At 51.4% G+C, this 25692-nt stretch overlaps 2 protein-coding genes across 2 annotated transcripts in view; one reads left to right on the forward strand and one right to left on the reverse strand.

Annotated features, from left to right (window-relative positions):
• RNFT2 (ring finger protein, transmembrane 2) overlaps positions 1-17204 on the forward strand; it is a 90921-nt gene extending 73717 nt beyond the window's left edge. The window contains exons 11-12 of the mRNA XM_086681782.1: positions 16195-16244; positions 16847-17204. Coding sequence (XP_086537908.1) covers positions 16195-16244; positions 16847-16925 — 129 coding nt within the window. The 3' untranslated portion in view covers positions 16926-17204. The remainder of the gene's footprint in view (positions 1-16194; positions 16245-16846) is intronic.
• On the reverse strand, positions 4148-21815 carry HRK (harakiri, BCL2 interacting protein). The gene is made up of 2 exons (XM_086681783.1): positions 21345-21815; positions 4148-4383 (listed from the first exon to the last, which is right to left on the reverse strand). The coding sequence occupies exon 1, from the start codon at positions 21674-21676 to the stop codon at positions 21401-21403; it is 276 nt and encodes a 91-aa protein (XP_086537909.1). The 5' UTR covers positions 21677-21815; the 3' UTR covers positions 4148-4383; positions 21345-21400.
• Between the last annotated feature and the right edge of the window lie 3877 nt (positions 21816-25692).

Consider the following 25692-nt stretch of genomic DNA (forward strand, 5'->3'; position numbering starts at 1 on the left):
TCCCTGCTGGACCCCAGGCTGTGCTTGTCCTTGAACTAGTAAGGCCAGCTCAGGAGGGAATCCAGTGTGGCAGGGCAGTTAGCTCATGGGCTTGGGGTGGGGGGGCGGGGGGGGTCACACACACCTGAGTCCAAATCTTGGCTCAGCCACCTCACTCTCTGTGTGTGGCCTTAGGCTAAGTTGCGAAACTTCCCTGAGTCTCAGCTTCCTCAACTGTAAAATGGGAATCATAACTACTGTCTTCCAGAGTGGGTGTGAGGAATAACTGAGGGGAAACACGTAAAACACTCAGCACAGTGCTCAGGGGTGGTGAGCACGCCGTAGACGGTGGCTTTCATTACTCTGTGAAGCAGCAAGAACCAGTCTTTGCGTGCTGGGAGCGAGTTAAGATCACAGGCTTTTTAATTGCCTTCATGATAGTATGATGCTCAGTAAATATAAATACTATAGAACAATCTGCCAGCAAGGCTTGGGATCACGGGTATGACCTGACAGACCTGACTGTGAACCAGACTGGAAAGGGACAGTTAACATTGTCTGGTGCCAAGCGGAGCTGTCCCTCCACGCTGCGTACCTGAGTTTCTTCCCAGACCGGATTCTACAACTGGGCACGCTGCAGGTGCTCGATAAGTAGGTATTAGTATTTTAAAAAGAACCTTTTGGTTTGAGCTTTAAAATGGTACCTTTGACACCCATATCCTCCATCAGCTCCTATGGGACTAGGCCAGGGTGTCTAGCCTGTCCCCCCCACCCCCCGCACCACCCAGGCAGCTTCTGACTCTGCAGTTGGCCCAGGCTGACTTAAGGGAAGATCCAGAAAAAGAAATGGAATCAACACAGAAGAGCAAAACCTGTGTTCTGGTCACTGCAGCTTCTGATACCAGGCGGACACTCAAAACGCCCACAGTGGCAAACCAGTGTCCCCAAAAGATACCTGTGTGGGATCAGAAGAAGACTCCTCCAATTTCCCAGCTAGGGGAAGTGATATTTTATCACTGTCAGAAACGTGATAATAGTACATGAGATCAGCTACATAAATTATGAAACCAAAGTCATAGTTCCATCGTTCTGTGACAGTATTGTTTAAATCACCATCTTCTTGTTAAAAGAGGAAAGAATTTCTTAAATGAGACACTGGAAGAAGTGGAAAAGAAGTCTCCAGTATCCCAATGAAAGGTGGCGGGAAGGGGGAGACTGGGTTCCAGGAGATGCTCGTGGCCTAGGACCATGGACAGCAGCTAGAGAGGCAAATGGGCTTCCCCCCCCCCCCCCCCCCCCCCCGCCCCCAGAAACCTGCTACTCAGGCTATGTCTGTGCCAGAAGGAACGTGAAGTGGAACCCTAAATTTGAAATGGGGATAAGAGATCTTATTTGCTAATGGGGGCTGGGGTAGGGGAGAGAAGCTTCCAGGAGGGAATGGATCTAATTTGGAGTGGGAATGTTGAAGCCCCAGGAGGCTCCAATCCCTGTGGCTCCTGGACCCCCCACCCTCTGAGAGCAAACGAGCACCATCAGGAAGGAGGCCCTTCTGTTTGCTCCTCACCTCATTATGCAGCAACCTACCTAAACGATGATCTCAGAGGCCTCCCTCTGCTTTGCACTGACACACATGCGCGCGCGCGCACACACACACACACACACACACACACACACACACTCTGCTGTCTGCTGAAACCCGATATGAGGTCTTTTTTAAAATTTATTTCAAAGCCTCCCTCCCTCTCCCTCTCTTCACAGACGCTCTGCAGTGAAGCTAATCAAAATCAATGACTCCTTGGCAGCCGGAGAAAAGCGGGGGAGAGAGGGAGGGATGGTGCCAGCACTTTGCACACTGTGGAAATATTTAAAAAAAAAATACACCACCCCACTATCTCATGCAATCCAAGTAATGCAGCCTCAGAGACGGTGGAGACAATATAGACATATATATCATGCTTCAATTTCCTAATACAAATGTCCATCAAGAAGTCAAATCTCATATAAAAACAAGCATTAAAAACAACCCCTTGTCAAAAATCGGGGCAGTCGAGAAGTGCACTCAAATTAATGATGTGCAAGAAAAAAGCCGGGATTAGGTAAATACACAGTTTCTATTAATACAAGAGACTATGTACAAGGGACTTGGCTGTAAAGCTCCATCAGGAGGGTCATGGGTGCCCAGGTCTCTCAGCAGTGTGGCTTCATTGAAATCAAAATTGCCCCAAATACCAACCCCGGCATTTGGAGTTTGGATCCTCCAGTGGAAATGTCATGAGCTAGTAGGCAAGTCAGGGTTGAAAAAGGGATTCTCTGACCTTCCCCCGTTCCCCTGTGTCTAGATGGGCAGCATGGCCCCACTGCCACGTGGAAGGTACAGGCTTACAGCAGCAGAGAGCCGTGACCACATATCATTATAGGAATGGAAACCCCCTCCCCAGAAAATGGGGTGAGTTGGAAAGACTCTAGTGTCTGGCTTGGAAAGTGATGATACAGAAGCAGAGACTGTGTTTCGTATCATTCTAATTAATTTGCCTTCTCTAAGTTCGCGGCTTGGTGGGGATGTCGCGTGCTGCTCTGGGCAGACGCTGCCTGCACACCCATCCCCTGGAAACATAACTGTGGGGAGGGCTCCCTCGAGGAAAGGAAGCAAGTTCTCTATCAACAAGCTTTCCTTCTCAACAAGCTGTCTGGGGGTGGGGGTGGGGGGACCGCCCTCACCTGCAGCAGCTTTGGGTTACATTTTTCTTTAAAGGGCCATTTAGGAAAACATAAGGCATGGATAAAAGAAAGAAAGAAAGACAGCTCCCAGCTTGCAACAGCACTAAAAGGTCCTACATTCTAAAGGACCTGGTAATTTTCAACAAAGCCTGTGAGGAATAATTCAGCCCCATGTCAACCTTAACAACGGCTGATCCCCCTGCTGGCCTCTTAGAACTGCAAGGGTGTCTGCTAACCAGCCCAGCGGACCCCCTGTCCGTAGGGACTGGGTTGTGACCTGCATCCTGGTGCCCCACCATCTCAGCTTTGCACATGGCAATGTGGGAGACACAGCACAGAGGAATAATACCTGGGTTTGTTGTTTTTTTTTTTTTTTAATGAAAGCAAAAAAATAATCATTGCTCCCTGAAGAGTCTTTGCAGCCAAGTCTCAGTCCAGCACACATCTTTTTTTAGCCCTTCTAGAAACTTCTGAAAATAGGAGCTTATCCTGGAAAACAAAATCAGATCCTCTGTCAGTCACTGAGATGCTGGTGCATTTCGGTTAAACGACCCGCTCCCTCCCCCAGTGCCTCTTGCTTATAAATCACCCTTGACCAGAACGTAGCCATTTCTTGGCTCTTTAATCCATAAAACCTAAGCCCTGAAATCCCCTTGGGGAGTGGGGGAGGCTGTGGGCTGAACTCCCAGGACACTTTTGCGGGGGTAGAGGACAGAGCAGACAAGTCACATATGAGGTCAGCTTTCCACCTCGGTAGAAAGGCCTCCACCAGGGAGCCACTCAATAGCATCCCTTCCCTTCCTCCCTCCCAGGCCCCAAGGTTTGCTCCAAAACACCTCTGGGTTTTCATCCCCACAGAGAAAGAGAAGAGACTCTCAAGTGGCACTTTTGCGACTTGTCCCTTTAAAAAAAAATGAATCTGAAACAGCAAAATAGACATCTCTCTTGTCCCCTGGCCTTGCAGTCTGGCCGCAGAACCCCATAGCAGTGCCAGCAAGAACACACTTAGCACCAGCAAAGTCTAAGTGAAGGACCAGACACCAGATTGGTAGGGAAATAAATCCCATCTGTCTTGATGTGCTAGCGGGACAGGCTATCTACCTGGGTAGGTACAGAGAGGCGGGGACTTGTCAAGACTTACAAACGGAGGAATCCCAGACTGCCTCTAACACAGCTGCCCACCACCCGCCCCCCCCCCCCCACCCCCGTCCTCCTTACTTTCCTCTTTTCTTTCTATTTTGCCTTTTGCAATTTCCCCCTCGCTCCGCCAGCATCCCTCCCCAGGTGGTTGGTCGACTCTGGGGCTGATTCCCACCAGTCTTTGCAGATTTTCCAGGTACACAGTACGCACCTCACTTCTGGTGCCCCAGACACGGAAGCATCAAAGTTCACACGGGAAGGTGCAGAAAAGGGAGGGGACCGTGTCCTCGACAAGACATGCACTGAGTAGTAATATTCATATTTTCTTTTTTTATATATAGAGCTGTATGTAAATAGCATTGGGGTGTCTGTTTCTGCAGCTGGATATGCAAAGGGCTTCCCCAGTCCCTTTCCGCCGTTGCTACTATGGCTCCAGACGCCTCTCCACTTCCTTCTCGAAGCGCCAACTGCGGCCTTTCAAGCTCTGGGCTCCCCCTCAGGAAAATGGGAACCAGCTTTCTCCAAGGACACAGGGTTTTCACCAACCTGCAGAAATAAAGATTTGTATTTCGGTCAGTAGGCACGTGCAGACAGCTGCTGGGGATGACGTCAGTGCCTTGGGCCTCTGCACAGCCAGCCCTGGATGTTGGAAGGTGGAGGGGGATGGGAGAGAGCTGCGAGAGACAGAGCTTTGATTTGGAGGAAAGGTTCCCCCAGAAGCTAGATTTAGTGGCCATCCCCGCCCCCACCCCAGCCAAAGCCCCATCCATCCAGCCGCATTCCCTAAACAAACATTTGAAAACACACACACACACACACACACACACACACACACACACACATTTCTGTTTTCAGACATAAGCATCTTCTGTGATTAAAAAAGAGAATATAGGGGCTCCTGGGTGGCTCAGTAGGTTAAGCATCCGACTTCGGCTTAGGTCATGATCTCACGGTTCACAAGTTCGAGCCCCGCATCAGGTTCTGTGCTGAGAGCTCAGAGGCTGGAGCCTGCTTCTGCTTCTATGTCTCCCTCTCTCTCTCTGCCTCTTCCCCGCTCATGCTCCATCTCTCTCTCTGTCTCAAAAAAATAAATAAACATTTAAAAAAGAGAGAGAATACAGAACCATGCTGCCTTTTTTGCTCCTTCATCTATTCATTTCATAGACTCATATTCAAGGCAGACTTGTAGGACAGTCTCTATTCTCATTGATTCCTTTGTTCATTGCCAAACATACCAAGAACTATGCTAGGTGTTATAAATCCAGCGACATAGTTCTTGCCCTTCAGGGGCTCTGAAGCCACCAGAAAGAGATGAGAAGAAATCGGTACCAATGGCAGTGTCATGTGAAGCATAATCTGGATAAACACGAGCTAGGGGAGCCCAGAAGCGAAAGGGGGAGTCAGAGAGAGCTCTTGGGAGAAGGAGGCAGAGACCCTTACTGAGCACTGAAGGATGCTAGGGAATTAGCCAGGATGAGATGAGGCATTCCAGGAAGGGCCACGCAAATAGCACATACCCCAGAGAATCAAAAAACATTTTCATCCAAAAACTTGGGCATCAGTGTTCACCGCAGCATTATTCTTGATAGCCAAAAAGTGGAAACAACCCATGTGTCCATCAACCGATAAATACGGTGGGGTATTTCCATACAACAGAGTATTATTCAGCCATAAAAAGGACTCACACGAGACCTGGATGAACCTTGAGGTCATTATGCTAAATGAAAGAAGCCGGGCACAAAAGATCGCAGATTGTATGATGCCACGTATAGGACATGTCCACAAGGGACAAGTCTTTAGAGACAGAAGTAGGTTAGTGGGTGTCCAGGGCTGCGAGGAGGAGGAGGGAATTAGGACATCACTACTAATGGGGACAGGGTTTGCGTTGGGGAAACGAAAACGTTCTAAGATCGATGGTGGGATTGGTTGCACAACTCTGGAAGTACAAACTAAAATAAAACCCACTGAGTTGTGCACTTCAAAAGGATGGATTTTTCTGGCAGGGGAATTATGTCAGAAGAAGGAGGAAGAGGGAGCAGAGGAAGGGGACGGAGAGGTGGCCGGGAAGAAGGGAAGAAGCAGGACAAGGGAGAGAACACAGCAGCGAAATGCCCTGACGAGGTCAAGGCGCCTGATGAGGTTTCAGCACAGCCTGGGCGACGGGGCCGGGGAGGGGTGAGGCTGGAGAGTTAGCAGGGGCTGTAAGTTCACAGACGACAGCACCTTACTCAGTGCAAATCCAGCGGCGTAGGAGACAAGGTGGGAGAGAGATCACTTTCTACGTTGGCAAGAACCTGGCATATTGACCTGTACGAACTGCACCCATAGGTTTTCCCGCTGGGTCTACTCAACAGAAGGCCCTAATGGGGTACAAGACCTGGGTATGTATTCCCCTGGCCCCTACCCTGTCGGGCCACAGCGCCCGCTGGGCTCGGCTCCCCAGCTGGATTCCAGGTCCTAGTGCCTCACCTCAGCCCTTCAGGCCGGGAAGGACGGCTCTCCTCTGTGGCCAGCCCTGTAGTACTGCGTTACTCCTCCTCAGTTTCCTAAACCCTGTCTACACTCTGTCACCGAACCTTCACTAACTTCTTCTCTGCTTACCAGCCTGGGGGTACTCTCTGCCTCTTACTTGGACCCTTACCCAATATATATGTCTGCACGAACGAAGGGAGTCCTAATCCCACGGACCCGACAGTCTACATTAGCGGACGGTCATCCAAATCAGTGACCTCAGTCCTTTTTGCCCCGACCTGCTCAGGTGGAGGCAGAGGACCCCTGTCACCATGAACGCCGTTTCCCCTTTCATCCCATGAGGGCAGAGCACAGCAGGACTTCTGTACTACCGCGTTGCCACCCTATGCGTTCAGGGGATGCCGAATCAATCGGTCGTCCACCAACTCAGTTGATAAACACGCTCAATTCACAAAAGCTCGCTTTGTTGGCTCCTACTCACACCGATCTTCAAAAAATCAGTGAAACCTTGCAGCATTAGCTTAGGAGGATGACGCTGCCTTCAGCACGCACAAAAAGGAAGGACGGAGGGAGAGAGAGGAACCACATCTACATGCTACTGAGCGTGTTGACTTTCTGCTAAGCATCGTTCTGGGCACTAGATGAGGCCTGTCCTCGATTTGCCTCCAGTCTTTTTCTGGGAGACAGGATATGTCAGAGGCCAGAACTGTGGAAGACCATTGTCTACCACTATCAGAAGTCAGGAAGTGGCTGTGCTCACCGGGAAAGCTTCCGAGCGGAAGCAAGATTTGAACTGGACCTTTAAGATATGCATTCATATTTTCTCAAGAATTGGAAGAAGGAGGGCGCCCGGGTGGCTCAGTCGGTTAAGCGTCTGACTCTTGATTTTGGCTCAGGTCATGATCTCACGGTCGTGAGATCAAGCCCCATGTTGGGCTCCGTGCTGGGCATGAAGCCTGCCTGAGATTCTCTCTCCCTCTTCCTGTGCCCCTCCTCTGCTCGAAATCTCTCAAAAATAATACTAATTGGAAGAAGGAAGGATCGTTTATGTGGGGAAAGGGCCAGAGCAGAGCACGAGGTCAAGACACATATGGCTCAATCCGGGGACCATGATGAGCAGGGACCTGCACCCCAAAGCTGTGCAGAGTGAGGCTGCATAGATATGTCCACTGAAAGCGACAAAGGGAAAATAACAATGGCATCAGGAGAGGTAAGGAACCTCTGTTTTTACAGCACTAACCTGCTCCATCCACAGAAGGAATGGCATCTTCTTGCAAGACTAGGTAGGACCAGCAAAGGATTTTCGCTTTTCCTACCTGTAAATCATTAAGCCTATAATGTGTCTTCCTAAGGGCCTCCCGGCGCACTTAAATGGACAAATTGCCACACCTGTTTATGTCCTGGTTGCAGGTTGGTGTCGGTAGTGACAGATGGACATCAGGAGGACGCCTCTGCGTGGCCAGTGGTGCCGTGTAACCACGTCCTACACCCAGAGAGGGGGCCTGTGCCTACACTTCTGGGGATCTTAAAGGGAACACGGTAGCCTAGGGACCTAGCGCACAGAAGTAGTCACCTAAATATGGTCAAGGGTGTTCCCTCCAGCTTGTCGCTAAGAGCAGCAGTTTGGAAACAACCCATATGTCCATCAGCAGGAGACTGGATGAATACATTAAGCTACATGCAAATGAGAAGGAGGTGGATCGATTCTTTTTTTTTTTTTTAATTTTTTTTAACGTTTATTTATTTTTGAGACAGAGAGAAACAGATCATGAACAGGGGAGGGGCAGAGAGAGAGGGAGACACAGAATCGGAAGCAGGCTCCAGGCTCTGAGCCATCAGCCCAGAGCCCCACGCAGGGCTCAAACTCACGGACCGTGAGATCATGACCTGAGCTGAAGTCAGACGCGTAACCGACTGAGCCACCCAGGCGCCCCAATTCTTTTTTTTTTAAATTTGTTTTAAGTTTATTTTTGAGAGAGACAGAGACAGCAGGGAAGGGCCAGAGACAGAGGGAGGGAGAGAGAGAGAGAGAGAGAGAGAGAGAGAGAGAGAGAGAAAGAGAGAATCCCAAGCACAAGGGGCTCAAACTCACAAAACCGCAAGATCATGACCCAAGCCAAAACTTAGAGTCAGACATTTAACCGACTGAGCCACCCAGGGGCCCCAAAGTATGTTACGATTCTTTTTTTTTGTTTTTTGTTTTTTAAATTTACATCCACGTTAGTTAGCATATAGTGCAAGGATGGAGTAGATTCCTTAATGCCCTTTACCCATTAAGCCCATCCCCCCCACCACCAACACCCCTCCAGTAACCCTGTTTGTTCTCCATATTTAAGAGTCTCTTCTGTTTTGTCCCCCTCCCTGTTTTTATGTTATTTTTGCTTCCCTTCCCTTGTGTTCATCTGTTCTGTGTCTTAAAATCCTCCTATGAGTGAAGTCATATGATATTTGTCTTTCTCTGACTAATTTCCCTTAGCATAATACCCTCCAGTTCCATCCACGTAGTTGCAAATGGCAAGATTTCATTCTTTTTGATTGCTATATACTCCATTGTATATATATACCACAAATTTTTTATCCATTCATCAATCAATGGACGTTTGGGCTCTTTCCATACTTTGGCTATGGTTGAAAGTGCTGCTCTAAACATGGGGGTGCATGTGTCCCTTCGAAACAGCACACCTGTATCCCTTGGATAGATACCTAGCAGCGCAATTGCTGGGTCATAGAGCAGTTCTATTTTTAATTTTTTGAGAAACCTCCATACTGTTTTCCAGAGCGGCTGCACCAATTTGCATTCCCATGTTCTGATTCTTAATTGAAAAGAGCAAATGGCCAAATAGTATGATCTCAGATCTTTTTCCCTCTAATGAATATGTATACGTGTATGTGTCTATACATATGTACAGATATCTATATATCTCTATATATCCATATAAAATACAGTGCACAGATATGCAAAATAGCATAATGGTTAAGAGCACAGACTCTGGAGCCCAACACCTGAGTGGGAATCCTGATTCAGACACTTAAAAGCTGTGTGACCTTGGGCCAGTTATTAACCTCTCTGGGCCCCGAGGTGCCCTATATGGAAGTAGGGGGAGGAACAGTGAATTTCACCGTGTCAATGTGAGGACTAAAAGTTATTAACATATGTGAGGCACTTAGAAGTTCAGCACATAGTAAGGTCTGCTATTAGGATTGTTGCAATGTACTCCAGACTGAAAGTTACACAGGAGAGTGACTTTGGGGACAGAGTGAAAGAGCACTTTATACACTTCTGTATCATTTGTCATTTTTCTTTCTTTCTTTTTTGTTTCCTCTCAAGGAACAAGCAGTAATTATATAATTTAAAACTACAGGGGCGCTGGGTGGCTCAGTCGGTTGGGTGGCCGACTTTGGCTCAGGTCATGATCTCACAGCCCATGAGTTCAAGTCTGTGCTGACAGCTCAGAGCCTGGAGCCTGCTTTGGATTCTGTGTCCCCCCACCCCCACCCCTCCCCCATTCGTGCTCTGTCTCACTCCGTCTCTCAAAAATAAATGTTAGAAAAAAATTTAAAAAATAAGTAAAAATTAAAAAATGAAAATAAAATAAAATAAAACTACAGTTGACCCTTGCACAATGCAGAGGTGAGGGGCGCTGACCCCACCCCCCCCGCCCCACGTAGTTGAAAATCCCCATATAACTTTTGACTCCCCTAAAACTTAACTACTCATATGTTGACTGGAAGCCTTGTTCATAACATAAACAGTCAATTAGCACCTATTTTGTGTGTTATATGTGTCATATTTGCTACATTCTTAGAATAAAGCAATCCAGAGGAAAGAAAATATATTAAGAACATCATAAGGAAGAGAAAATACATTGACAGTACTAGACTGAATTTATCCCCAAAAATCTGCATATAACTGGGCCTGTGCAGTTCAAACCCATGTTATTCAAGAGTCAGCTGTATTTTTATTTTATTTTTTTAAACGTTTATTTATTTTGAGAGAGAGAGTGTGAATGGGGGAGGGGCAGAGAGAGAGAGAATCCCAAGCAGGCTCCCTGCTGTCAGCGCAGAATCCGACCCGGGGCTCGATCTCACGACCGGTGAGATCACGACCTGAGCCAAAATGAAGAGTTGAACTCTCAACCAGCTGAGCCACCCAGGTGCCCCTCAGCTGTATTTGTAAAAAACAAAGTCTGTCATCCCCTGTGACCCACTGTCCTACTCCCTGAGATGTTTTTCCTCAAACTTGGCTCATAAAACACCTTCTCAAATGCTGACTCAGAACCAAAGCTCACAGCTGAAGAGATACATGAAACTTTGCCTTTAAAAAAATGTCCCTGTTTCCCCTTTGCACCCACCGAATGGAGGGGGCAGGCGGGGAGAGGGGAGAACATGGCCCCTCAGGGTCCTGCCTCCCTGGGCCATGGTCCTGTCACCCTGTTGTGGGCGTGAAGGGGGGAAGCGGTGAACGGCCAGCTCCACTGACGCAGGAGAGCAAGCGGGAGGCTCACCCCCTTCTTCCTATATCGGAGATGAAGACTCTTGGCTTCCTTCCTAGGAGGTCCCAATATTTCATTTTTAAAAACACCTTTTTTTGCTCTTGCTGTTTGCACACATGTTAAGTTACAAATTCAAACCGCAGAGAAGGATAAAGAAATGAAAGGAAAGCCCCCTTCGCTCCACGGCTACACCTCCCAGAATATTCTCTGTGCGTTAACAGACACCGTGTCTCTCCCCTTCGTCCTTGGATCCCCAGAGCCCAGCACGATGTCCTACACAGAATAGGGGCCCATTTCAACCTGCCGGGGGACCGTGGGTACGTGAACGAGGGAATAAGGGTGGCAACTTCCCCACTCTCCGCCTTTGGTTTCAGGGAGCTTTATTTTGACTGCGGAGTTCAGATGGTCCCCGCGTTCAGTCCCAGCGCCTAAGAATCATGGGGACAAAGGTCTCCGTGCAGAATTCTCCTGGAGGGACGCCTGCTCTGGTCTGTGTCTTCACTTCAGCCTCCATCCCTGTAGTTCATGCTGCCCACTTAGGGCGGTGGGTGCCAAGGAGATGGGAGGGTGAAGGAATCAAAAAGGCAGGAGGCTGGCTCTGAGGCACGATGTGAGAGAGGAAGAGGCCATCCGGCAGCCTCTGGAGGCCGCTGGCACCCTGGTCTCAGGGACTAGTTATCAGGGGTACCAGTGAATACCACGGCTATCACCGGGCAGTTATCAGTGCTTCGGTGAGTCGTTATTGATTACGTAAAGCCTGTGAGGAGAGAGCAGAGAACTGGGAGCTTCTGTCCACTACGAGTGACAGCAGGTGGACTGTATGCACGCTAACCAGACATCCGGACGGGTAGCCCTGAGGGTGGGGAGGTAGCGATGCAGCAGAGAAATGACACCAAATGGGCAGACCCTCCTTAGAGTGTCTCCCCAGATGAGTCACCTGTTATAACACGCACATTCCTTGACCCAATAATTTCACCCCTAGGAACTCCCCCCCCCTTTTTTGTTTTTTGCAAAATTGTCCAAACCAGAATATACCTTGTTCATGCTATCAGACAATGAGAAACGGCAGACATGTCCTGGGGGGCGGGGGGTGGGGGTTGACCAAGTAAGTGAGTCATGGCTCATCCAACAACGGAGCATCATACAGCCATTCAAAAGGGTGATGAAACCTTTCTTGGTTGACACAGGAAGAGCTCGGCAGTCTATTTTTAGTGGGGGGGGGGGGGGAAGCGGATTACAGAGCAACATGAACAGATGATCTCACTTATTTAAAATAGGGTATGTGGGTGGGTGTGTGTATGCATCCTGGGATGTCTGACAAGGTGGTCCCCTAAAGCAGGCTTTGCAAATTTAAATGCTTGCCTGGGACCGGCGAAGTGTGCCCGGAAGGGGTCGGGGTATCCCGAGAGTCTGTATCCCATCTAAAGGGGCTTCTGATATTCATCCAGGCTTTTGCTGCCACGTGGGAATACAGACTCAGTCTTGTCAGACCTTTCCATTTTTTTTTTTCCAGAAAAACTGTAAGTACAGACTTCTGTAAGAAAGTGCCTGATTGGGGTGCCTGGGTGGCGCAGTCGGTTAAGCGTCCAACTTTAGCCAGGTCACGATCTCGCGGTCCGTGAGTTCGAGCCCCGCGTCAGGCTCTGGGCTGATGGCTCAGAGCCTGGAGCCTGTTTCCGATTCTGTGTCTCCCTCTCTCTCTGCCCCTCCCCCGTTCATGCTCTGTCTCTCTCTGTCCCAAAAATAAATAAAACGTTGAAAAAATAAATAAATAAAAAAAAGAAAGTGCCTGATTTTTCAGTGCCCGGCAGGGGTGGGGGAAGACACGGTAGTCAAAAAAAAAAAAAAGAAAAGAAAGAAAGAAAAAGCAACTGCAGGTCAGATTCAGCTGGGAGACCACCAGGTGTGAAAACTTGTTCAAACTCTTAGAGTCAGCTGGCATTGAAGGCCACCTCATCTTAACCCTCAGCAGCCATCTTTGTGCCTCAGTGTCCCTGTCTGGAAAGTGAGGGAGTTGGGCCAGGTGGTCTCTAAAGTCCTGTCTAGCTCTGGCTATATTTCTAGAATGGTGACCTTTTATGGTCATAGATCTTAGGAGAATTGGGTCAAAGCCTTGGTTTCCCTCTCAACTAGGGAGAAACAGAGGAGTATGAAGTCAGCCAATTCTATGTGGAATTTTGGAGGGTTCCCAAATTCCTTGAGGTGTCCCCCCAATTCATTCATTTATCCATCCACCCATCCATTCATCCATTTATCCATTCATTCATTCAGTAGTTACTGGATGCCTGCTCTGTGCTAGTCACCATGCTGGGGACTGGAATACAATGGTGGGCAAAATAGACCTGACTGGTGTTCTCAGAAGACCTAGAAGCCAGTGTTGCCCAGGTTGGGAAGTCCTGTTCTGGAGGTTCTCCCAGCCCTGGCACAGTGGCTTAAGCAGGCTGCTGGTGAGCCACAGAGTGGGGGAGGCAAGACTGGCAATGGCTTTAAACAAAAGGCTGGCAAAAGTCCAGTATGAGTTCCCCACCATACTCCGAATACGGACCCAAGGACTGAATTTTATCCCAAATAAGAACGACACATATCCCGCACTACCACTGACCATTCTCTACCATTTTCTCAACATAGTGACATGCCTCATACTGCTCAGAAGGTAAAGGGACGTTTGGTAAATGGCAGATTCGGACCTGATCCAAAAGTCAGCCTGACTCCAAAGTTCGTGTCACTTTCCACCAAGCTGTCCCGCCTCCGCATAAAATCTGGGTCAACAGGATGAACAGTTACCAGTGGTTAAAATTTCAGAATCAAGACTTGGAGCCCGTGGTGTGCCAACTAAAACATTTCAGATCTGGGCTGTCTTTGAAAGTGACCTCTTCTTAAATCCATCCCATTGCCCCTGACACATTCCCACTCTCTGAAGACCTCCCCCTACCAAAAGCTAAGTGTCCCCATCATGAGTATGTATTAGCATCCTTCAGTATTTATTAAGCACCATGTGCTAGATCCAAGAATATCCGATGTACATGGTACATGGCTGTGCCATGGTGATAGGTAGAGCCAGGCAGGCAGGGAAGCTCTCCAAACCCTTAGTAACATTGCTCAGACTTGGAGCTCTTTCCCAACGTCGGGATGGACATGTAAGGAGTCATCCCTACTCTTGGGCACTCCAACAATAGCTAGAGGTGTGGTCCACGAAGAACATTCCACAAAAAAACAACATAGGTTTAGCTGAGGATGGTAACAGCCAACTCAAGAGCGAAGCTCAAACCCATCTTGTATATAGAAGCCAGTGACATGAATGACATATGGGAACAAATGGCAGTGTTTGTCTAGAAAACCCTCTGGCCCTTAACCGCAAGATTCCACCACCCCCCCGCCCAGGGCGTCTGTGTGGCTCTCAGCTTAGGTCTTGATCTCAGGGTTGTGAGTTCAAACCCTGAATTGGGCTCTATACTGAGCATGAAGCCTATTTTTAAAAAAGGGGGCGCCTGGGTGGCTCAGTTGGTTAAGTGTCCGACTTCGGCTCAGGTTATGATCTCACACTTCATGGGTTTGAGCCCTGTGTCTGGCTCTGTGCTGACAGCTTGGAGCCTGGAGCCTGCTTCGGATTCTGTGTCTCCCTCTCTCTCTCTCTCTACCCCTCCCCACTTGCACTATCTCTCTCAAAACTAAACATTAAAGAAGAAAAAAAGGTTTTATACCCTTTAGACAACTGTTGTAAGGAAAGAATGTTTACATATGCTTTGATATCAAAGTTCCACTTGTAGGCATTTTTAAGAAAATCATCTGTGATGTGCCCTAAGAGTAATATACAGGGATGCTTCATCATCATGTTGGAAACAACCTAAATGCCCAACAATAGTGGGTTGGGAACATAAATGGCAGGACAGCAGAATGATGAAATAGTAAGTGACCTCCAAGTGTGTCGTAGAAAATATTTCAAGGCATGGAGACATGTCTGTGCTATGATGGAAAAGTCAGATTACAGAGAATATATTTAGAGCGAGTGATTCCCTTTATGAAAGTACCCATCAATGTCTTTTTGAAAATGGAAAGAAGTCTATTGAAAATATTAACAGTGGGAGTGCCTGGGGGGGCTCAGTCGGTTAAGTGTCTGACTTCAGCTCAGGTCATGATCTCACAGTCCGTGAGTTGGAGCCCTGCATGGGGCTCTGTGCTGACAGCTCAGAGCCTGGAGCCTGCTTTGGATTCTGTGTCTGTCTGTCTCTCTCTGCCCCTCCCACACGTGTGCTCTGTCTCTGTCTCTCAGAAATGAATAAACATTAAAAAAAATTTTTTTAAATAAAGAAAGAAGAAAATATGAACAGTGGGTAGTGAGATGGAAATAATCAATAAAACCTGTCTTTTATTCAGCGTTTTCCAAATATTTGTTAATGAATTTGTAATATTTTTTGTAATCAAGAAAAAAGCTATTTTTACGACTTTTTAAAAGTTTATTTTGAGAGAGAGAGAGAATGCGGGGGAGGGGCAGAGAGAGAGGGAGGGACAGAGAGAGAGAATCCCAAGAAGGCTCCACAATGTTGGTGGTCGGTGAGGAGCCAGACACGGGGCTTGAACTCACAGACTGGGAGATCACGACCTGAGCCAAAATCAAGAGCGAGACGCTTAACCGATTGGGCCACCCAGGCACCCCAAGATATTTTTTAATGGGGATATTACATAAAGTTTCCCAAAGTAACTTCATTTCATGTTCCCCCACCCAACAGCAGGGACACCGTTGTAGGGCAGGAAGGAGGCAGGGAGACGATCCTGAGTTGATTGGTGGCATTTCTTACGTAATGGAAATCCAGCCAGGATCCACAACGTTCTGAGGGCACCAAAGGCTGGGCATCAGTGAGCTGGTAGAGGAATCAAGACCTCTCAGACCCTGGCAGAAGGTGAACGAGCTCATTTCCACCGAGAGGCTGCTGCGGTGAGAGAGCGAGGATCTCCAGCCCCTGAAGTCTAGGAGCATCTGAGGCCAGGAGCTGGGATTCGTTCCTCCCTGCATCCCAGTGTGCATGTTGTAGCTGGTGACGGAATGTTGCCCTCTTTCCTGAGTCACGTCTAATCCCCCACCTTACGACGCACCTGCCCGTGCGCCATTACCGATAAAAGAGTCTCCGAGCTTGATTTTCTCACCCCCTTCTTCCTATTGACCTTAGAACCAAACTTGGCCGTCCCACCATGGCCTGATTATTAGCCAGCCCTTCCCTACCTCTCAGACTGCTTCCCCAAGTTCATATGGCATTAGCCACACTACTCAGGTTTTGTTTCTTACTCAAACACACCGTGCAAAGTCTCCCTTCCCGGGCCACTGGACTTGCTGTTCTCTCCCCAGAACACCTTTCTTGCAGGCCTTCACATGGCTGGCTCCTTCTTGTCGTTCCAGTCACTGGTCCCCTGGCTCCTTCTGAAAGTGGCCATCCCTAACCACGGCAGGTAAGGAGTCCCCTGGGCTCTCTATTACATGACCTTCCTGTAACACCATCAGAGTCCTTGGCACTTTCTGAAATTATCTGTGTGAGATTGCATAATCCAAAAATGGCCACATTATCTCCAGTCCCACATGCTATTCTAGAACCTTGCCACTCCCCCGTGGGGTGGTGTCTAATTCCACTCCCCTTGAATATGGGCTGGCTTGTGACTTACTTCTAACTTAAGTGACTTCTGAAGTTGGGTCAGAAAAAGGCAAAGCAGCTTCTCCTGGGTCCCCTGGAAACTCGCTCTTGGAGCTCTGAGTCACCAGGTCAGAATCCAACCACCGTGAGGCTCCCAGGCTCTGGAAAAGCCCAGGCCACAAAGGAGGCGCAGCGAAGATCCCCACTACCTCCTCCCCATGCCCACCGTGATTCCAGCCCCCAACCGGCCTGGAGCTGGTCGCCCCTGCTATGCCGTCTCCGATTCCCTAACCCACAGGATGTATAAGCATAGTCAGACAATTGTTTTAAGCCACTGAGCTTTGGAGTAATTAGTTACACAGCAATAATAACCAAAACAATCTTTCTGTCATCTAACTTATCATCTGTCTCTTCCCCCTAAAGGGCCGGGACTTCTTTGTCTGTGTCCCCCCTGTGTCCACCACGCCCTTCAGACAGTAGGTACTCAGTAACGAATTGTTGAGTAAGTGAAAGCAGCTGAATTTGGGAATACCTACCTTGAATAGTTTCGGGTTGATTCATTTATTCATCGCACAGCTATCATATGCCTACTATGTGACAAGCAAGTCATGGACTGTGGGGCATGCCATTGTTCCCATGAAATCCTATCACACGTCACACTGGGGATGACCAGAGGGGAAAGAGAAGCCCCCGCTTTGCCCCCTCCCTACCCCCAGTGTAGGTCTGAAAAGCCGACTGTCAAAAGCCAGAAACTGCCAAATCCACCCTGCCCACCTCTGGGGGTGTATTTAATTATCCCGGGGTACGGCTGTTTTTACACGACAGCTCAGCCACTTGTGCCCTGGCCTGTCTCTAGGCAAGCGGGTGACTCCAGACAGGGACCATGTGGTGGGAAGGCTGCCAAGGTCCTGCACATCTGGCCCCTTCCCGGGGGGTACCTCCCCAACAGCTGTCTCCTTCCCTATGGGTTGCTCCCTCCCCTGGCCTAGGCTTTCAGGCTCTAAAAGTAATCCTGGCAGGGGTGCAGCGGCTGGGTGGGAGGCTGCAGGGAGGCGCCTCCAGGTTTAACCACTTAGTCCCCAAAGTACCTGCCAAGAACCAGTTAGCACGTCCGTCTGGCAGGCCAGGCTGTCATTAATTCATTAAAGCAGGCTGCTGCTGGCCCATTATCTTCCTTGTCCCCAACCGTGTTGGCTCTTGGGCCTGCGGAGTCCTCTTTTCCCTTTCTTCTTCATCCCAAGGCAAGGGTCTGCCCACCTTTGGCCCCTTCTCCCAGCCAGGCTCCCCAGCTGCTTTCTCTCTCCCTCCCTGCCCCCTCCCAGGGCACAGTTCTGCCTCCCTCCCCTCCTCCACCAGCCAGTGCTCACCAGAAAGCATCTTTTGTTCTCTCTGGAACCTTTTGCAGTGACTGCTTCAATCACACCCATCTCCCCCTTGGCCTCCTCAGCCTCCAAGGAGACTCCCCTGAGGCTCTCAGAGAAAGGGAATCTGGCTAGTGCAGGAATTCACGACCCTTCACCCCCCTCTGCTTTCTGCCAGTGTCTTCTCCCCTGCACCCCCAAGTCATCTGGGCCGGGCGGGGTTGAGGCCGGGGCACTGTGTGCTCAGAGACAGAAACCCAATTCCATTTCTGATGTTGCCACCAACGCTTTGGGACTCAGTGAACCCTCTCTGCCTCAGTTTCCCCTTTGAAATCATCAGAATGGCATGACCCATTTCATAACGGCCTCTGATGAGTGAACTAAGTGCCAGGCGCTGCCTCGGGTACTTTAAATGGATGCTCCCCCCATCAGCCTCCTCAACAACTCTAGAAGAGACACAGCTCCGGTTTACAGATAAAGGCTCAGAAAGGTTATGATTCTTGCCCAAGGCCACAGTGCCAGCAAGTTCCTGGGCCGGGACTTCAGTCCAGGCCCATCCGGTCCCTAAACCCATGCTCTTTACCGTTGTACTATCCTGGCCTCTCTGGCTCTGAGTCCCCAAGAGGGCATGTAGGGATGGTGGGGAATTGCCAGCAATTGCCAACAATAGAAAGTGATCTCTTTGGGGAAAGAAAGGTATTAAATGCACAATCATAAGCATGACAGCTTACCTGTATATCTACTTCTCATGCCTCTGGCACTGTTCTAGAACCCTCTGTAGGTGAATTCATTTTACCCTCTTGACAACACCTTTGCCACCAAGGACTATCATGGTCCCCATTTTACATATGGGGAAAACTGAGTCTGGGGTGTTTGTTTGTTTGTTTAATGATGGCGTCTGAGAAAAGTACCGCCCGCTCACAGCAGCAGCTCAAAATAAGCTTGTTGAAATTGTCATCTTGCATATAGCCAAGGTCACCCTTAACGCCTAAAAGAAGGGCCTGCCCCACAGGGCTGACTCAGGCCTCCCTGAAATTCCTAAGTCATCCCATGAGCATTCCCACTTTCCCTCTCGGGTAGGAAGAGCGGAGAGGACCACAGACAGAACTCAACAAATTGTCTTTCTCCAGTGGATTGTCTTTCACTTCTTCCCAACTTGCCGGAGAGGCCTGGAAAAGACGGGTGTCCCCCCAGGTAAGCCAAACGCACACGAAAGGCCCGAGCGAGCTGCAGGCTGGTAGGCGGCGGGGCCGGGAACGTGAGTTCCTCGGACAGGGGGACGGAGGCTGGGAGCCCACGCCTGGCGAACCCCAGGACACGAGCGCTGGTGTCCCGACGGAGGGAGGCGCGGCGCCCCGGGGAAGCCCACGGCATTCTGGGGTCAGGGCAGGCGAGGAGGGAGAACTCGGGAGGGTGTGGCTGCCGGGGAGGCCGGGCGGGACTCAGGAGGGGAAAGAAGAACCCAGGGGTGATCTGGAGTCGAGAAGCGGCCCGGAACTCTGGGGCAGAAGCGAAGGGAGGAGGGGGCAATACATCCTACGCCGGCAATTATCTGCCGCCGCCGCGAAGCTCCCGTCGGGCCCCCTCCCCCGCTGCGTGGACCCGGGTCTCCCAGCTCCAACCCCCGCCCCTGTTCCCGGCCTGGGCGCACAGGGGCGCACTCCGTCCTCACCGCGCGCCCTCTCGGAGGTCTCCCGCCACCTCCCGGGGCCGCCTCCACCGCGGGCCCCGGGAGCACCCCCAGCCCCGACGCGCGCACGGCCGGTTCTCCGCCCCCCACCCCGGGGTGGGCGCTCAGCAGCCCGCACCGCCCGGTCCTGGGAAGGGAGCGCTCTCCCAGCCCCGCCTGGACCCCAAGACCGTGGGAAGCCGCGTCCCAGTCCTCTGGGTTCCTCTTGCTCGCATCTTCCTTCTAATTCACATCCCCACGATCTTGCAATTTGTTTTCCAAGCCGTTTCTCTTTTTCTCCGGCTCCCTCATCTTTCTTCCCTGGTCTCGCCGCCCGCTTTTTATTTCCCTCTCCTTCCGCTTTCTGTCTGCCCTTGCGTAAATTCCACGCTTTGGGCTTCGCGCCTCTCGCTCGACTCCCTTTTTCTGCCCCACCCCCATCCCACGCGCCCCGTCCAGAAGGTGGCTCCTGCCCCTGGGATTCGACCTGCCCCGGATGGGACCTCCAGGGGCCGGGCAGAGAGCGTCCCGAAGCACGCACCTCTCTTCGCCAGCGCCAGGGCTGCGCCGGCCCACGCGACATCTGTCGCCCGCGCTCCCGGCTCACACCCTGCGCACCCCCGCAGCTCCCCTGGCGCTGTCACCCCCCACGCTCCGGCTGCCGCCTCTCTCCGCGGGCGCCGCGCCAGCTTCCCAGGGTGTCGGCGCACGGCGGGGCTCGGCCAGGACTCGGCCAGGGCCGAGCGCTCGGCATCTGTGGGGTCGTGGCACCCGGGGCCGCCGGCTTTCTCAGCTTCGACCTTCACCTTCCAGCCCTAGACCCACCTATGGTGGGCTCGGGCTGATTTTCTCTCCTTCCCCATTCTCTGCAGTTCTGCTCTGTTCCAGAATCTGAGAAGACAGTCCCTTACACGGCTGCTCCCCTAGGCGCACAGCTGGTGCTCAGTAAGTCCCCAACCCCAAGGGCCTAGGGCACAGAAGATGCTCAGTGCCTTTCTCCCACTGGTAGCGAACACACTGGGCGTTCAACGCTCCCCACGCCCACCAGCACGCAGTGCCTAGCATACCGCAAGCCTTCAAACATTCCCCCCCTAAACATTTTAGGGCCTAGCACCCAGAAGGAGCTCAATAAATGCTCTTCTAGTAAGGTTTCCCCTTGGAGTTTCCCTAACAGCCTCAGATCCCAGCCCACTTTGGGGGCACCTCCTGCTTCGTCTCAGCTCCAACCTTCTGGTGAAGCGGAGGCCCAGTTCCTTCAACGGGACACCTCGCTGCAGAAGGAGTGAAAAAGTTGGCAAAGCAGAGGAAAACCGCAAAGTGCGCGGGCCGCAGGGGAAAGACAGCTCCAGCGGAAACCTGGAGGGGGAGGCAGTCCGGAGAGGCGCTCCCGGCGCCAGAGAACGAGGAACAGAAACGAGGGAAGTGCCACTTAAGAGGGTTTGGAGACAGTGGCGACTTAGGAGCAGCAGACGGCTTGGGAGAGGACGGGAGAGCTGCCCTGAACCCGCGATAGGTTAGAATTCTTTGGCGTAGCTTGCAACCACGCACTCCTAGCAAGCACACTTTTTGCTTGCATTGTGTGTTTACTTGCGGCGCCGGTGGGCATTACGGGGCCGGGGGCGGGGGGGGCAAAGTCCTCCCAGAGCCATCCCACTGGACAGAGTGGCAAGATGCGCTTAAGGAGTCGAGAGAGGAGGACAGGACTAGCTGAGCTGACACTTGGAAGGAGAGATGGGAGCTGGAGGCGACGGGGGTGGCGATCCTGGCGCGAGGAGGGAGCAGAGGAAGAAAGGGATGGGAAGGGAAGAAAGCAAACTTGTCGCTCTCCCGCTCCCGGCCTGCCCTGCGTGACCAGTCTCCAGCCACCGCGCCCTGGCGCTCGCTCGCGTACCTGTTGCTCTCTCCGGCTGGGTCTCGGCTCCGGCCCCACCAAGAAGCCCCGCGTTCCTACAAGTTCCGCCTGCCGAGAAGCCAGGCCGCCAGCGCCGCCACCTGCGCGGCCGCGCACAGCCAGGGCCAGTAGGTGGGGAGCGCGCCGGGCGCCGGCGCCCTCCGGCTCCGCGCGCGGCGCCGCCACATGGTGCGCTGGTGCAGCTCGTCGCCGAGCGCCTTGAGCCGAGCGGCCGTGAGCTGCGCGGCGGACGAGCGCAGACCCAGGCGGCCCGCGCTGCAGGCGCACACGGCCGGGGGGCCGCGGCCGCGGTGCAGGGGGCACGGGCACATGACCGCTCGCCTCTCTCCCTCCCCGCGCTCGGGCCGCCCCTCGCCTCCGCTCCCTCCGGCCTCTGCGCCTGCCTCCGCCGCGCTGCAGCCGCCGGGGGCCTCCCCTGGACACCAAGTTTCTCCTTGTGTTGTGCGTTTGTTGTGCTGACGGCGCTATTATTAATTAAAGTGTCACATGGTGGAGGGGGGCGGGGAGGGCGCGGGGAGGGGGGTTACATCATCCGGCCCCCGGGGGGGGGGGGGCTGCAGGCAGAAGAAACCGAGAGGTAACTTTTAACCCTAGCGGCGCCGGCAGCGAGAGGGCGGCGCGCGTTTGGGAGAGGAGGAGCGCGGCGCGCGGGGACGCGGCGAGGCCCCCGCCGGGGAGGTCTCGGGCTTGGGGGGTCGCGTGGGGCCCCGCGGAGGCGGAGAGCGCGAGGGAAGGCCTTCTCCTTCCCTTTCTCCTGAATAAAGCTCCGGTTCCGATTTGGCGAGGGAAGCAGGCTGGTTTGCCGTTTTGGATGGAGCTGGTATCGAATCCGGCTGCATTATTCAAAAATATTCCGAAGCTATTGTTTTGTTTTGGGGAGGTGGGTTGATTCAAAAATCTCCTGAGACAGCCAGATGCGACCCAACTTGCCCACTTTCAGGTCTGACTCGGCACCTATAGGCTTCGGATTTGAATACACCCAACACACGCCCCCACCCCGCTCTGAGCTTCCCGGCCAGACCCTTAAGCGCCCCCACCGCCTCTAGAGCGCTTGATGGAGGTGGGGTAGGGGGGGTGAGAGGGGTCGATCCTTAGCCCCGGAGGGGCGCAGAGGCGCGCATTCGCGACGCACCGCACCCGAAAAGACCCTCGCAAAGGGCTTTCTAGAAGGTAACTTATTTTTGTCTGCTTCCTTGTGAATATTGTTTTCCTGCCGGGGCTCCAGTTTCTAGCGGCGATCCCGATTTAATGGGCAGTGGAGACACAGACCCTCTGGGGCCGACGAGGGGGAGGGGCTCAGGAGCCTTTAGACTGGAGAGGCTGGAGTTGTCCCTGCTACTGAAGATATAGATGGGCGAGGGACACTCAGGATTTTGGGGGGAGATAATGAGTCCTTCTTAAATTTAATGGGATTCGGATAACTTTGGGATTCAGAAAACTGGAGGCGCCAGAGGCGTCTCCAAGCCGGCTCTCTGGAACCTGATGAAAAAACTTTGATTCTCTCCTTCCCTCGGGCAGAGTGTCGCCCAGGCCCAAGTCCTTGGGTCTTTTGGAAAAGATTCTCAAGACCATGAACACGTTTGGGTTTGCATTTATCACGAGGAGAGATTTCCCCTTGGCCTCCAGCACGGTCGGGGCTCAGATCCCAGCTCCGCGGTGTGATCTTGGCGGGCCCTGCCCTCGCCCAGTGCGTTTTGCTACACTTAGGAAGGGCCGAAATTTACCTTCTGAGCGCCTTCTGTGCAGGTTACTGGGGTAAGGTCCCTGCCTGGCTGCCTAAAGTAAATCCCCTAACACTTCTGGGGTCGGAGGGGTGCTCTTACTGGCCTACTTTGCAGATGGAGAGACTGAGGCACGGGGAGTCAAGGCCTCTTGCCCAAGTTCACAGAGTTGGTGAAGAGTGAACCTGGATCTAAATTAGGACGGCATGCTGCAGGCTCTAAGCGCTCAACCATGGTTTTATACTGCCCCCTGTAATCTGGGAATAATAATACCTCCCTCCCAGGATTGGGGCAGAGATTAAATGAGAGAAATGTATGCCAAGCACCTGGCATGCAGTGGGCCCTGGATAAACCTTGGTTCCCTTTGCTCCTGGCCAGAACCACTTTCTCATTCTCTGGGGACTCACCTCCTTAATCCCCCCTAGTCTGTGCAGAGGGGACCTGATCCATTGCCCGGTGTAGCGTTCCAAGAGTGAAGATACAGTGTCTATTTGAAAAGCCCTTTGGATTTAAACTGAACAATTCCCTCCCCCCCCCCCCCCTTTTAATCTGCACGCTTTTAACGGCTCACTTCATGGACATTAATTTTAATGGGACGATTATTACCCTGTTTGGAAGCCTGCCCCTCGAAATGCTAGGCTCGCAAGGTGGCGCTGGGTTGGGTCCCAGACGCTTGGATGTTTTCTGTAGCAAAGAGAGTGCAGCCTTGGCCGTGGGGATGTGTCACTCAACAGAGGGAAAAGAGAAGGGTGATGGAGAGTGGGAGAAAAGAGAAGTCACACACACCCGCGCACTCCGCATCTGACAGTCCCTAATTTGTTCATGCTGGAGTTGTTTGGCCCCACCCCACCATTCGCCAACTGGAGATCTTAGCCTTGAGATAAGGCTTTTCGGAGCCTCCGTTTTCCCCATCTGTAAAGTGGAAACAGTCATAGTACCTACCTTATAGAATTAAATAAGACCGTACTGTAATGCCCTGAGCACTGTGTCTGGCATATTGTTAGCATCTAATAAATACAGGCTACTGGGGGTGCCTGGGTGGTTCAGTTGCTTGAGCTCCGACTCTTGATCTCAGCTCAGGTCTTGACCTCCAGGTCATGAGTTCAAGCCCCACGTCGGACTCCACGCTGGGCATGAAGCCTACTTAAGAAAAAATGTTGACTATTAATATTCTAAAGTAGATCTTGTAAGCTAAACAGTGTGCTTTGAAGAATGTTGGAGGGCCCACACCCTCAATGATACATGATTCCCCTATTGTGAGTTGGCTGTTCCATCGCTGATGTTAAGTGTTGTCCAGAAAAAGCAAAGCCTTGGGGAGAGTAAATAACACCCTCTTCACAGTTCAGTAAAAATGAGTTTTTAATTTTGATGTTTACTAAACACTTATATAGTGCTTCCTTCGTACGAGGCGCTGTTCTAAGTCCTTAGACCTGTTGACTCATTGAACCCTTCTAACAACCGTATGTCATAGGACGGGTCCTGTATTTTGGATGAACAAGTGGAGGCAGGGTATTTAAAGAGCTTCTCCAAGGTCACATAGCTGTCTGTGCTCATTAGCATTGTGCCACTACTGGGCACTTGGGACGAGAGAGAGAGAGAGAGAGAGAGAGAGAGAGAGAGGCTATTATGGGCTGAACTGTGTCTCCCTAAAATTCCTATGTGGAAGCCCTAATCCTCAAGACCTCAGAAGGATTCTATTAGGAGACAAGGTCTTTAAAGAGGTAATTAAGGTTAAATTAGGTCATAAGGATGGGGCCCTAATCCAATATGACTAGTGTCCTTTTATAAAAAGAGGGAGAGGGGCACCTGGGTGGCTCTGTTGGTTAAGCATCCAGCTCTTGATTTCAGCTCAGGTCGTGATCCCACGGTTCGTGAGATCGAGCCCTGGTCCATTTCCACAATAACAGCACCGAGGCTGCTTGGGATTCTCTCTTCCTCTCTGTCTCTCTCTCTCTGTCTCTCTCTCTCTTTCTCTCTCTCTCTCTGCCCCTCCCCTGCTTGTGCTCTCTCTCTCTCTCAAAATAAATAAATAAACTTAAAAAAGAAAAAAAAAAGACAGGGAGATACCAGGGGTGCAAAGGGGTGGCCATCTGCAAGCCGAGGAGAGAGGCTTCAAGAGAAATCACCCCTTCCAGCCCCTCAAGAGATTGATTATTATCTGAGAAAATAAATGTCTGTGGTTTAAGCTACCCAGTGTGTAGCACTTTGTTGTGGCGGCCCTAGCAAATGAAGACAGAGACCACGAGAGGGAAAGAATGTCCCAAAAGGGAAGGTGGAAGCAGGTACTTACCAGACCGTGGCCGCACATGTTCCCGGGTTCTTGCAAAGGACTGAGTTCTAGGACTGCGTACACGCTCCCTTCTTCCTCGTCCTGTTGGAGACGTGTAAGGGAGGAGAGGTTTTAGGGATGATTTGAGAAATGCTTCGTGAAATCCAGTTGACGAGGAACCGAGGAACCTTTCCCCGTCAGTTGCAAGGATGTGCCAGCTATCTCTCCTAAAGAAATAGGACAGATTTTTCTTGTCCATGAAGGTTTCCTACGGTGTCCCAGTGCTGAGAGCTGGGCTTAGCACACAACAGATATTCAGTAAACATTCGTTGAAAGA

Source organism: Puma concolor, chromosome D3 (assembly GCF_028749965.1).
Source record: "Puma concolor isolate L17-30 chromosome D3, mPumCon1.1.hap2, whole genome shotgun sequence".
Lineage (NCBI taxonomy): Eukaryota > Metazoa > Chordata > Mammalia > Carnivora > Felidae > Puma > Puma concolor.

Bases quoted from the DNA above. Each gene is read 5' to 3' on its own strand.
- HRK (XM_086681783.1), bottom strand. From the start codon at position 21,676: ATGTGCCCGTGCCCCCTGCACCGCGGCCGCGGCCCCCCGGCCGTGTGC.